This window comes from Jaculus jaculus, chromosome 6 (assembly GCF_020740685.1).
Source record: "Jaculus jaculus isolate mJacJac1 chromosome 6, mJacJac1.mat.Y.cur, whole genome shotgun sequence".
Taxonomy (NCBI): domain Eukaryota; kingdom Metazoa; phylum Chordata; class Mammalia; order Rodentia; family Dipodidae; genus Jaculus; species Jaculus jaculus.
The window spans coordinates 2,625,776-2,638,086 of record NC_059107.1 but is presented as its reverse complement, the minus strand read 5'-3'; the positions used below and the strand labels follow the sequence as shown (position 1 = coordinate 2,638,086).

Below are 12,311 nucleotides of genomic sequence, written 5' to 3'. Positions count from 1 at the left end.
AACACATTCTACTTTGGCCCCCACATGAAATGCATGTCTGCATACACCACACATACTGTACATATGCATGTGCCCCTCCCCACAAAAAAAGACAAAGAATGAAGTGAACAGATGGAAAACTGTATTCCAAACAAATGGAAGAAAAAAGCATGCAAAAGTGGCTGTATGTGTGCCTGACAAAACAGACCAAAAAAAAAAGTTCAAGAAGAGAGAGTCACTGTACAGTAATCAAGGTCAATTCTGTGTGGTTTGATGGCTGTAACTGTACATGAACCTGCAATTTGAGTATCTCATTTGTGGTTCTAAAGTTCTCAAACATGCTAAGTGATTATCCTTTATCCTTTTCTGTTTCTGTAGTTCATCTTTGTGGTTCACTATATTGGTACGGTTTGGTTCTTTACTATTGTTTGTTCTAGTGAGTTTCACACTTCCAGTGTGTTTTCATAGTGATGATTATCAGTTTTTCACTTCAGGGCTCCCTTCAGCACATCCTCTATAAATGTAGTCTTGTGATGAATTTCTCTATTTTTGCTTGTCTTGGAATATCTCTCCATTTCTAAACAGTGGCTGTGTTGGAGTACAGTATTCCTAAGTGGCAGCTGTTTTCTCTCAGTACTTGATTTTTGTCATTCTGTTCTGTTCTACCATGTAAGTATTCTTTTTTTAAACTTGCCATTCCTGCAGTTAGGATAACCTTAAGTGTTTTATGGTGGTATTCTGGTATTGCTTGTAGAATTCTCCCTTTCTTATTCTTTTGACAGATTGACTATAAAATGCCCTGGGGGCAATCTTTTCTACTTGTCTGAAGATCTTCTGTCTCTGGCTATCCATGTTTCCCAATTTTTATTTTTTATTTTTTTGAGTGTTTTGAGGTAGGGTCTTATTCTAGCCCAGGCTGCCAATGTTTTAAAAATATTTCACTTATTCATTTGTTAAGGGAGAGAAAGAGAGATTGAAATTCAGAGAATGGGTATACCAGGACCTCTTGTCACTGCAGATGAGTTTAAGATGCATGTACCACTTTGTACATCTGGTACTGATACTGAGGGAATCAAACTCAAAACTGTCAAGCTTTGCAAACAAGCACCTTTAGCTGCTAAGCCTTCTCTGCAGCTCCTTTGCCATTTTTAAAATCTTAAGTATATGTTCCAAATATCATTTTTGTTAAATGCTGTATTTTATAGTATTCTTTTTGTTTGTTTTGTTTTGTAAATAGCTTCTCACATGTTGCCCAAGCTGGTCTCAAACTACCAGGTTCAAGCGATCTCCCTACTTAGCCTCCCAAGTAAGCTAGGACTGTGAACATACAACCACCATGCCTGTCCCACAATATTGTCCTTCATTGGTACAAACAACTCCACTCAAACAATATATAATCATTTGGAATTTTGTTTTGTTTTACTTAGTGACAGTATACTTTTCTTTTTGTGTGTTTGGTAATGTTTTTCTAGTGAATACTCTTAATCTTGTATTTGTTTTTCTGTGTTGTTGTTTTCCTAGGTTTAACTTTTAAGTTGTAGTAGTTTAGATACATTCTAAAATGGTTATTTTTCAAGTATTTGCTTGAAAAATTTGCTGTAGGTCAGCTGTTTGAAAAAGATTCATGGGAGCAAAGGTAAAAGAGAGCTGTGGCAGACTGATGAGGAGACAGGACTGTGCTGTCTGTACAGTGTCCTGTCTTTCACCTGCACAACCACCTCCTCCTCAGCCTGAGGTCTTGTCACTGTCCCTCTGTGTCTGCCTTTCCAGACAGCCCTAGGAAAGCTCTCCTTAGTCGTGTTTGCACTTGCTCTCTGTGTTCCAGTGAGAGATGATTGCTTTTGTCTCTCGCAGGTACCACATACTGTTAGGAAAGTTTGGATTCTGATGGCCTGGAGCTTGTGTTTCCAGTATTCTCTGGGGAAGTGAGCATTTCATCCATCTCTAAACACATCTATTACCATATGTATCCTCTTACCATTTTTATTAGTTATTAGACTTTTTTTAATATAAATAAGTTTTCTTTTCTTTTTAAATATCTTACTTTTATTTCTTTATTTATTTGACCACGGGGCGTGGGGGGACATGGGGAATGGCCGTGCCAGGGCCTTCAGCCATGGCAAATGAACTCCAGATGCATGTGCCTACACTTGATGTGGGTGGGTCCTGGGGAATCAAACCAGGGTCCTTTGGCTTTGCAGGCAAATGCCTTAACTGGTAAGCCATCACTCCAGCCCGGTCTTTTTTCTTTTAATTAATAAAAATTCCTTTCTAATTGATAATTCGCCCAACCCTTATTTCCCTGTGGCAGAGATAGGTATCCAGGATCTTACATAGAGAATTTTAGAAACAAAAAACATGCATTAAAAAGTATGTAATACATTGAGATATTATCTGTAGTGGTCTGCTAGTAAATATTCTTGGGTGATGAATGTGTTTTTCTTTTAAATAATGAGTATAATTTGTATGTTCAATAAAGAATAAAATGGTAATTATTCTGCATTTTAATTTTTTAAAATAATATGGAGCTCAGATTTTATGAGTGACAGATGGCTACTAGAGATGGTTGACATAATAAAATACATTCTTTGGTTTAATACATAACACAGAACATTTTCTTAGACTTGACAAGGTATTCATGTAACATTCAGAGAAAGTGATCTCCAAATCAACATACTTCAATTTATTTAGTATGTCACAGCCAAGCTAAAAATGACTTTAAATAATTTCTGCCTGTTATTATTTTGTTATTTCTTCTCTCAGTTGTATAATTTTGAAAATACAAAACGTTCTTACTATTCAGAGATATGGTAGTAGAACATATTGGTAAGTTTTAATCACACTGGCTTGTAAACTCTGGGGGAAAAAAAAATCATGCCTGCTTGTCTAACTTTGTACTTGGCACACTTGGCCCAATATTAGAACCATGATTAGAATATGATGAATATTTGATTAATGAGTTTATTCCTCTTTATGGTTGCATTTGCTTCTGATTTTTTTTGTTATCACTAAATGGAGATTTCCTGTGGAGATGAGGAAAATTCCTATCTGAAATTGGATTCTTCTAAAGATAGAAATGTAATTGCATTCTTAAATTCTTACAGAACATTATCTTCAAGACATTTATCATCATATACAAGATTATATTTATTTTAATTATTTTCCACTTAGTTCAGAAGTAGAATCTTTATCCCTTTTTCCCTTTTTAATTGATAGCAGTTAGAAAATAATGCAATTAAGCAGTATTACCTAAATGTATGAACAGTCAGGAACTCTGCTGGCATTTTTTCGTGTTTTTTTATATAGTTGAGAAAAAGAGACAGAGAGAAAAAGACATACAGACAGAAAGGGGATTAATATAGATGTGCCAGTCCTGCCCCTGCAAATGGACTTGCATCACTTGTACATCTGGCTTTACATAGGCACTGGGTAATCGAACTCAGGCCGACTCAATGCTGAGCTGTCTCTCCACCCCACTCACTATATAATTCTTCTTGTTTCTTTCTTTCTTCTTCTTCTTCTTTTTTTTTTTTTTTTTTTTGAGGTAGGGTCTCACTCTAGCCAAGCTGACCTGGAATTCACTGTGTATTCTCAGGGTAGCGTTGAACTCACGGTGATCCTCCTACCTCTGCCTCCGGAGTGCTGGGATTAAAGGCGTGCGCCACCACGCCCAGCTCTCACTATATATAATTCTTGATAGAAAATTCTTACACTTGAAACATCATGAGTCCACTGTTAAAGAAAAAGCATTAGAGTGATACAACTAATCTTACGTAGGACAGATGTAAGTTTAAAAGTTTTTAATCTTTTGGTGAAAAAAGTGTTCATTGTAGAAATGTAAAACATATAGAGGATTATTAAGGAAATAAATTTTGCTGTTGTCCTCACTATTGGAGATAGCTGGTGTTGCTAATGGTTTTTAAGTCTTAATAATTCAGACCTTTAATTTAGAAAATGCTGGATATTAAGTTATATATACTGTCTTTTTACTTTTTTGCAATTAAAATTCTTAAATATTATTTTAATATTAATGCTGTGTTGTTGTATGAATGCGCCAATGTATTCTCATGCATCATTCAGTTTTCTCCTTTTAAAACCCACTTTTCAGCCGGGCGTGGTGGCGCATGCCTTTAATCCCAGCACTTGGGAGGCAGAGGTAGGAGGATTGCCGTTGGTTCAAGGCCACCCTGAGATTCTAGGTCAGCCTGGGCTAGTGTGAAACCCTACCTCGAAAAACAAAAACAAAACCACTTTTATGAATGTCTGTACATGATTAGCAATGTCCTTAGGATTGAGCCATAAAAATAGAATTCCTGGGTTAGAAGTATAAAAGTAATTTTTGAATTTGTACATAAATATTGCTAACTTTTCAGTGGTCATTTTAAAAAACTGCCGTTATCGTTTGCTATGCATGAACGGTATTGGGCAGAGGGCACAAGGCTCCTTGTCTGTCATCTGGAGCACTTCTTCCTTACAGATGACAGGGACTTAGACTTACTCTGGGAACCAGTCAAAATGATTATTTTTTTTTAAAAAAAGAGATTATTATCATTACTTGTTACAGTTTACACAATGATTGCTATTTTTCAAAAAAAAAAAAAGCTCTTTTGATAGTTGCTTAAAATAATGCACGTATTAGGCTGGAGGGATGGCTCAGCATTTAAAGGTACTGCTGATAAAGCCTTGATGGCCAGGATCGGATTCCCTAGTACACATGGAAAACCAGATGTGCAAAGTGACACATATACTTAGTGTTCATTTGCAGAAGCTTGAGGTCCTGGTATACCATCATTCTCTTTCTCTTTCCCTCCCTCTCTCCCTCTCTCTCTTTCTTTGAAATAAACAAGTAACTTATGTATTAACACATGTCAGCAATCTAAGACAATAATTTGTGATCGCATTCCAGGTAAAAGTTGAACAACTGCTTAAACATAGTAAAAACAATGTTGGTTGTTAATAACCTTTTAATTTGTTTACTGTTGAATAAAAACTGTGTTCCGTATTCAGTTTTGGGTTTTTTTTTTTAGTGGTAGAAAATGTAGTATTTAAAATTAGAGAAGTGTTTTAAAGGTGATCTCTTAAATAATCCAGTATGAGATATATATTCTTGATAGTAATTTCAAAATGAGATTTTAATAAAAAGAATTATTAGTGTCCTGTTACAGTTTACACATATCATATAACATACTTGACTGGTTCCTCAGTGTGTGACGAGTGTTCCTTTCTGTGTGCATAAAAATGCTTGATACAGACGCCCAGGGCAAGGAGGTAGACCACGGGGATGCCTTTTATTGTTCCCTCAGTTTCACTGACTCTAATTATAGAAGCTTACATCACCTTCGTTGATAACAGCTTCTCTTTCCCTGCTTGCTTTTTCTTCATGGACCACTCCCTAAGGATGGATCATATTTCATGCTACATATGGCCTTCCGGTGGCTTTGACAGAGGTTTTTGACAGCATGTGGGTGATTAGTTCATGGACATAGATGACACTATGCTGAAGCAGTGTTCCTTACCAAAGAATAGAAGGAAAGTGCTGATCCTCTGGCTTCTTTTCGTTCAAAAGGATGACGGAGGGCCAAAATTCCCAAGAGGCACCAGTCGTTAGCTTTAACCATGTCTAATAACTGTAGAGATTCAGATGTTAATATGAAACATGGGAGGGAAGGACAGAGGGAGAAGACAGTGGGAGGGGGGAACTTGCCATTATAAGTTTACATTTCAAATACTGAGTATTTTATTAAATGACAATTTTTGTTTTGTTTCTCTCCTTTTGAGTTTGGCTTCTCTAAATTGTGATTGTAATAGTTCATGTGCAAATGAGGAACAAATTTTATATAAATATGTCTGAGGTTAGTACAAATCTAGTTTTTGTTGCTGTTGTTTTTGTTTTTCAGAATGCCTTATAGGTATATTTGTTTACCTTCCTTTATCCATGGTATGCTTCTCTCACCCTGTTTCTTTTCAATATCATTACTAATTGAAATAAAAGGTATATTTATGATTTTAGGAGCTCTCAGAACCTTATTTTTGGTTGTTTATGCAGTATAAAATTTCTAGTATAACAGGGTTTGGTTTTTGTTTGTTTATAACTAATGTATACAGGTCACAAAATTTTAGTAACTGTCGGTCACTTTACATTTTTATAAAAGATTTTTGAAACTTTTCAGTCAGCATACATTGCTTTATTTAGCAGTAGGCAAGAGACTCTCAAAGCTAAAGATTTCATCAGTGTGATATTTCATGTGCAAGGAATGTTTGCTTAAATTCCTGTTCTATGTTGATGGTTCTAGATACTGTGTGGATCAGGACAACCTCCCTGTCTTCGGTTACTTTATTTGAGCAGGTGAAGCAACAGTCTGAGATCATGATAAAATTCTATACACAGTACACATGGAGATGGCTTATTTATCTTAGTTATTAGATCAATTACTGACCTCTTCAAAGGATGTGTATTTCACCAGTAGTTAACTAAAAGGTTGCCATTATGTGGGAAGCAACAGTGTCATCAGAATGCTGTTCGAGTCACATACCGAGTGGAGGACTGTTTGTTTCATCTCGTGGTAGTGTACAGGAGATTTTTTTATATTAGCTTTTCTATACAGTTTTCTGACTAACAAATACCAAAAGATAATGCGCAGAACAGGGGTTCCACTTTCACGTAGATGCTAAAGTACAGGAAGAAAATTCTGTCCCTTCATGGAGCTGCTGTGCATTACCCTAGGTCTGCCATACGGCACTGGAGGGTTGCGTCGCATCCGCTGGGCTGCAGCTCAGCCTGAGGTCCTTCTTTGTGTGGACAGCAGGCTGTGAAAAGGGATACTGCCTGTTAGGACTTTGCTGTCTGATTGGCTGAACTTATCCATGCTGCATTGTTTGAGCATAAGTATTGTTCAGCATTAAGGCTAAAATGTTCTTGAATCCTGTTACTTCTTCTTTTTTGGGGAGGGGGTTTTCGAGGTGGGGTCTCACTCTGGTCCAGGCTGACCTGGAATTTACTATGTAGTCTCATTGTGGTCTCAAACTACCTCTGCCGCCCGAGTGCTAGGATTAAAGGCGTGTGCTACCACGCCTAGCTCTGTTATTAATTTTTATATTTAGTAGTTTTTCTTGTCTTTTGTAAATTTATCTTTAGGAAAAACTTGTCTTCACCCACCTACAAAACATCTGGCATCATCTTGCCATTAAAATTATTAATAGGTTTTAATTTATGCTTAAATGCTTAATATTTTTGGAATTCCTGCTCATTTAGTTTATTTTTCATTAAGAGAAAAGACCTTAGTGCTTGAAGAACAGTCTGTACAATTACATGGTTTGCATTTAGAAAACTAGTTATGGTTATTTTGGTTATTTGTTTTGTGAGATTACATTTTATATCTAGCAAAATTTAGTTGAGATTTTTGCAGAAAACATTAGTAAGTTTTGTAGTCATTTTGAAGTCATGATATATTTGCTCAAAATAATAGCTTTACTGTTTAAATTCTAGTTGTGTAGGTAGCAGCATGATTCAGACTGGCAGCATGTTGTTATTCAGAAAGTACCTTTCTTTGTCCTAAGGAGTGGGGGGACTCATTTTATGTGTGTACCTAATGACAGTGTATTTCTTCTGTGTAAGTAGTCTTGTTATAGCACCTGTCTCAGGTAACTCCTCGTATGTCTCACCCTCTTCTCTCCTCAAAAGTGCTAGGTATATAAAGTAAGAAAGTTCTATTGCTTTGGTCTGTTCACTGATAGTCTAGTATAATTCTGCTGCCCAGAAGTGTACCTGGCTGTATTACCATTAGAAACTATTTCATTAGCCATCAGGAGTCACTGTTGTCAGCTGAAGTACTAGTGGGAGTGTCTACAGTAGTTACCTGGTATAAAGCATAAAGAAAAAGGGTGGGTACTGAAGATACTGTTGTGATATTCAGTACATAAAGAGTGTGGCAACATTAGTTTCCTGTAAGTTATAAAGATAAAATGGGTAACTATTAGTTCAAGTTCACATTAGAACCAGGTTTTATTGTTTTCTGGTTCATTTGGAGTTTTTCTGGCTTGTCTCTTTCTAGGAACCGTGCATTGGGTTGCAGTCAAGTACCATATGGTATAGATTATTCTTCCTCAGAGGAACTGGCAGTACATGTTGCAACTATCATTATTCCTGTGGGTTTCTTTTTTTCAGCTTTCCCTCGCAAAATGAAATTTTATTTCAATTTACTGTTTACATACAGATCTTAGTATTAGTTTTTATATTTTAATGTTAAAGTATATATGAATATTATACTTTTCAAACTATTAATTTGAAAAGTGGCAAATTTTACATCCAAAAATCTCTGAATTAATGATGTTAAAAATACCTATGTGACATCTGAGGACTAGATTGCCTTATGTATTTACGATGCAGTAGTGTTTTATTCTAGAGCTAATTATTTTCCCTTGGGAGGACAGTGCTGTGTTAAATTTGAATAATGTTAGAAGATAGGGTTTCTCAAATACAGCTATATATCAGTATACAGAATTAAAAATCAAAATGGATTTTTAAAAACTGTAAAATGGAAAGGGATATAGGTCTTTTTTTAACAGAATCTGGCTTGCCAATGTCTCACGAAGGGTGTGTGTGTGTGTGTGTGTGTGTGTGTGTGTCTTGGAGGGTCGTATGTGTTCAGTAAATCGCTCTTGGGTTACATCTGCAGATACAGTAGGCAATTGATCTAATGCAGCTTCTAAAGGCTTCTGTACAGGTGATGTCATCCTTTTAGCTCTATTCTCCTCCCACTCTCTCCTTATTAGATATTTCATCTTACTGCAGAGCATAGAATCAATAGGAGCTCTCCTTAGGGAGCCGCTGGGAAGCAGGCAAGGACAGTAGGAATTAAGACACTAACGTATAATCTTGTTTTAGCACGGGATGTGGTGTTTTTGTGCTGCATCATACATGCATTTTTATCCAGAAAAGCCAGGCTTGGATCAACAGTGATGTCTTACTGATGCATTAGAACCAGAAGCAGTGCTGCAGAGCTGTAAAAAGTGCATGGGGAAGAGAAGATCATTTGAATTTTGGAGATTTTCAGACCTTCTACAAGACAAACCTGTTAGAGCATATGTCTTCTGCCTCCATTTGCTCAGTGATTGGGTTGGGGTTTTGTTTTTCTTGAACCTCTAGTGGTTCAGACTGTATAAAGAAGAAACTTTTATCTTCAGGATTTAGTATTCTTTGCCTTTGATTCAGAACCCTACAGTGCTGGTTCTACAGGGTGGAATAAGTTGAAGGAAAAACAAGGCTTTTTTTATAGAGGAAGGGGTTCACAGAGCCCAGGAACACAGATTTGGTGCATGTCGCCTTATTTGCTTTGGCTGATCCAACATTAGCTTTCATGCTACCAATGTGCATGCCTGAGGATGCATGTAATGCCTGCGTGTGCTCATCCAGAAATCTAACCAACCATCTTCATATTTGATATTTGTTTGTAAAATGAACATCTCAATGAGAATTGTTACTTAAAACTACTCATAAGGTACTGAAAGCTCCTGATTTAGTTCACAAAGTCATTTGGAAAAGCTGCTTTTATATTACCTAAGCATGGTGTGTGAATTGTAAAAAGAAACTTAACAGAATTTTGTCAACATACTCTGCTCTGATTTGAAAGAGAAACTACCTTTTCCAGCCTAGGAAATGGCTTTTCTTGTTCGTTGTTATGCCAATTGTCTTCAGCCATGGGCCTCCAAAGTAAGTATTATTATTTTGAGATTGATATAATTTAGTTATTGAATTTAAATCCTGTTTAAAATTATAAATGAGCTCTATTATGCTATTTTTGAAATTTTAAACATAATCACAAAGCAGTTTAAAATTTTCTTTCTCATTGCCATTTTAATTTCAAGAAATTTCTAAAGCATTACAGTATACCTCTTAAATGATTTGAAAAGTATGTTTCACTCATCTGTAGACTTAAAATACAGTGCATTTGGGGGGTGCTTTCTTCAGACCCTCAGACCAAATTATCATTTGGTTATGACTATTTCTGAAATTACCTGCAATCCTATTCTAACTTGAATGCATTCTGTTGCTTCATTACTTGCCTTAAGTAGTTGGTGTATTTAGATATATTAGGTTTGTATATTTCTTACTAAGGTGGTGCTGTTGGATAACTTACTAACTTATCCTATATGTGAAATTGGATGGTAAGCCTTTAGATATGAAATATTATGAAAAATTCTGAATGAAAACTAATTACAAAAAAATTAGTGTTCCATTGTATTTTCTAAGTAGTAATAAATAAACTAATCATTTTAAAGCAAACATATTGATTCTCAAAATGGTAAAATGACAGGCTGTTGTAAAACATAATGAAACTCAGCAAATTTTATTGTTCATACTGGCTGTTTGTATTGCCTGCAATTTGATATCCTTTGAGTAGGCTTTTCTGTCTCACGTATTAATTTCAAAACAAAGAAATGGGCAACTATGAATTTTTAGTTTTGTTTTATATAGCTAAATGTTTAGAAAATATGTTAAGATTTCTTTATGCTTCTCTTGAATAGAAATAGGCACACTAGATACCTTCAGTAGGTCTGGAATCAAGGCTTTGTTTAAAGGTTTTTCTGTTGAGAGTGACTAAGGGAGAAATGCTGTGGCAGCATTGTGGTTGTTTTATTTGGCCTGGCCTAGCTTATTGTGTGTCTTTCCTAAAGGCATCTTATGGATGTGAGTGGACATTTAAATGCACTGTCCATTGGACAAACACCTGACTGGAACATAGAAATGGAAGGGAGCCTTGGTATACACTTTGTGCTCTTATTTGCTCAGACAGAGGGGTGGCCTCTTCAGTGCACATGCCACCTGTGGGGCCCAAACACTGTTGAAGCTTCGTATGGCTGCATGTGGAAGGCGATGGGTGAGATCAGATGGAACTTTGAAAGAAATTAAGAGTAGAGTATAGGTGTCGTTTTATTTAACGTACCAAAAAACAATCTTGGGTTGTTGCTGATGGACAGTTTTTGACCCAAGATTTAGCAAGTATAGAAGAGGATTTTAAAGACCAGATTCTGTAGATTCAATAGATGCCACCAAATAATTGAGTCGCACTCTGCTGGTACACATATCTCCTTCCATCTCCCCCATCTGTTATTATTGATTGGATCTTAATTCTTTGCTTAAGCATATTAAACTTGATATTAATTTTTCATACTCGTCATTTTTGGATTTCTTTATTTTTTAGTATATTTAATGATTCACTGGTGCTCTTACCACTTGTATTTAACTACTTTTTTTTTAATTTAATTTATTAGTTTTCTTTTCAGTAAATACAGGCAGTTTGGTACCATTTAACTACTTTTGAATTCACTTATTTTCAATCTAAAATGCGTTTTATCATCAAGTTTCTGTAAAGGATGAAATTTAAGTTCCCATATGCCTCATTTTTTTAAAAAAAGAAATTATTTATTTATTTGCACTATATGTGTGTGGGGATATAGGTGTTCCAGGGTCTCTTGCTACTACAAATGAATACCATATGCATACCTATTTTACATCTGTCTTTACATGTGTGCTAGGGAATCAAACATGGGCCATCAGGCTTCACAAGCAAGTACCTTTAACCATAGAGCCATTCCTTCAGCCCAGACAAACATTTTTACATAGGTACTGGGAAATTAAACCCAGGCTTGTAGGCTTTGCCAACAAGTAAGTACCTTTAACTGCTAAGTCATCTTCCTAGTACTAAAGTAATCTTTTTATTTATTTATTTTTAAAAATTCCAGATACATGTGCTACCTCGTATATCTGGCTTACATGGGTCCTGGGGACTCAAATCTGAGTCCTTTGGCTTTGCAGGCAGCTACCTTAACTGCATCTCAAATAATCTTTTATTTTATTTTATTTTATTTTTTGGTTTTTCGAGGTAGGGTCTCACTCTGGTCCAGGCTGACCTGGAATTAACTCTGTAGTCTCAGGGTGGCCTTGAACTCATGACGATCCTCCTACCTCTGCCTCCCTGGGATTAAAGGCGTGCGCCACCACGCCTGGCTCTCAAATAATCTTTAAATGTCATAAATACCTCTCCATCCCAAGTAATCTTTATATGTCAGGTCTCAAGCTGAGGAAATGGCTCAGTGGCTAACAGGTGATTGTAAATCCTGCCAGCCTGGGTTCAATTTCACATAAAGCCAGCTGCACAAAGTGGCACATGTATCTGGAGTACATAGTGGCAAGAGGCCCTGATGTGCCCATATTCATTCATGTATTCTCATCTATTTCTGTCAATTAAATAAATAAAAATTTAAAATTAAATCTTTTCCTATTACTTTCATTCTTAAGTTTTTTCACGGGGGCGGGAAAGATGGTTCAATGG

The 12,311-nt window shown here is 36.1% G+C and overlaps 1 protein-coding gene across 10 annotated transcripts in view; it reads left to right on the top strand.

Moving 5' to 3' along the window:
- Positions 1-12,311, top strand: part of Rapgef6 (Rap guanine nucleotide exchange factor 6) — a 209,664-nt gene that overhangs the window by 86,152 nt on the left and 111,201 nt on the right. For 2 of the 10 annotated variants that reach the window (XM_045152411.1, XM_045152410.1), the window contains exon 1: positions 9,510-9,688. The exons of the other annotated variants lie outside the window; for them this stretch is intronic. In XM_045152411.1, the coding sequence (XP_045008346.1) occupies positions 9,635-9,688 (54 nt within the window). In that variant the 5' untranslated portion in view covers positions 9,510-9,634. Of the gene's footprint in view, positions 1-9,509; positions 9,689-12,311 lie in introns of those variants that run through there. 10 annotated transcript variants of the gene reach the window in all.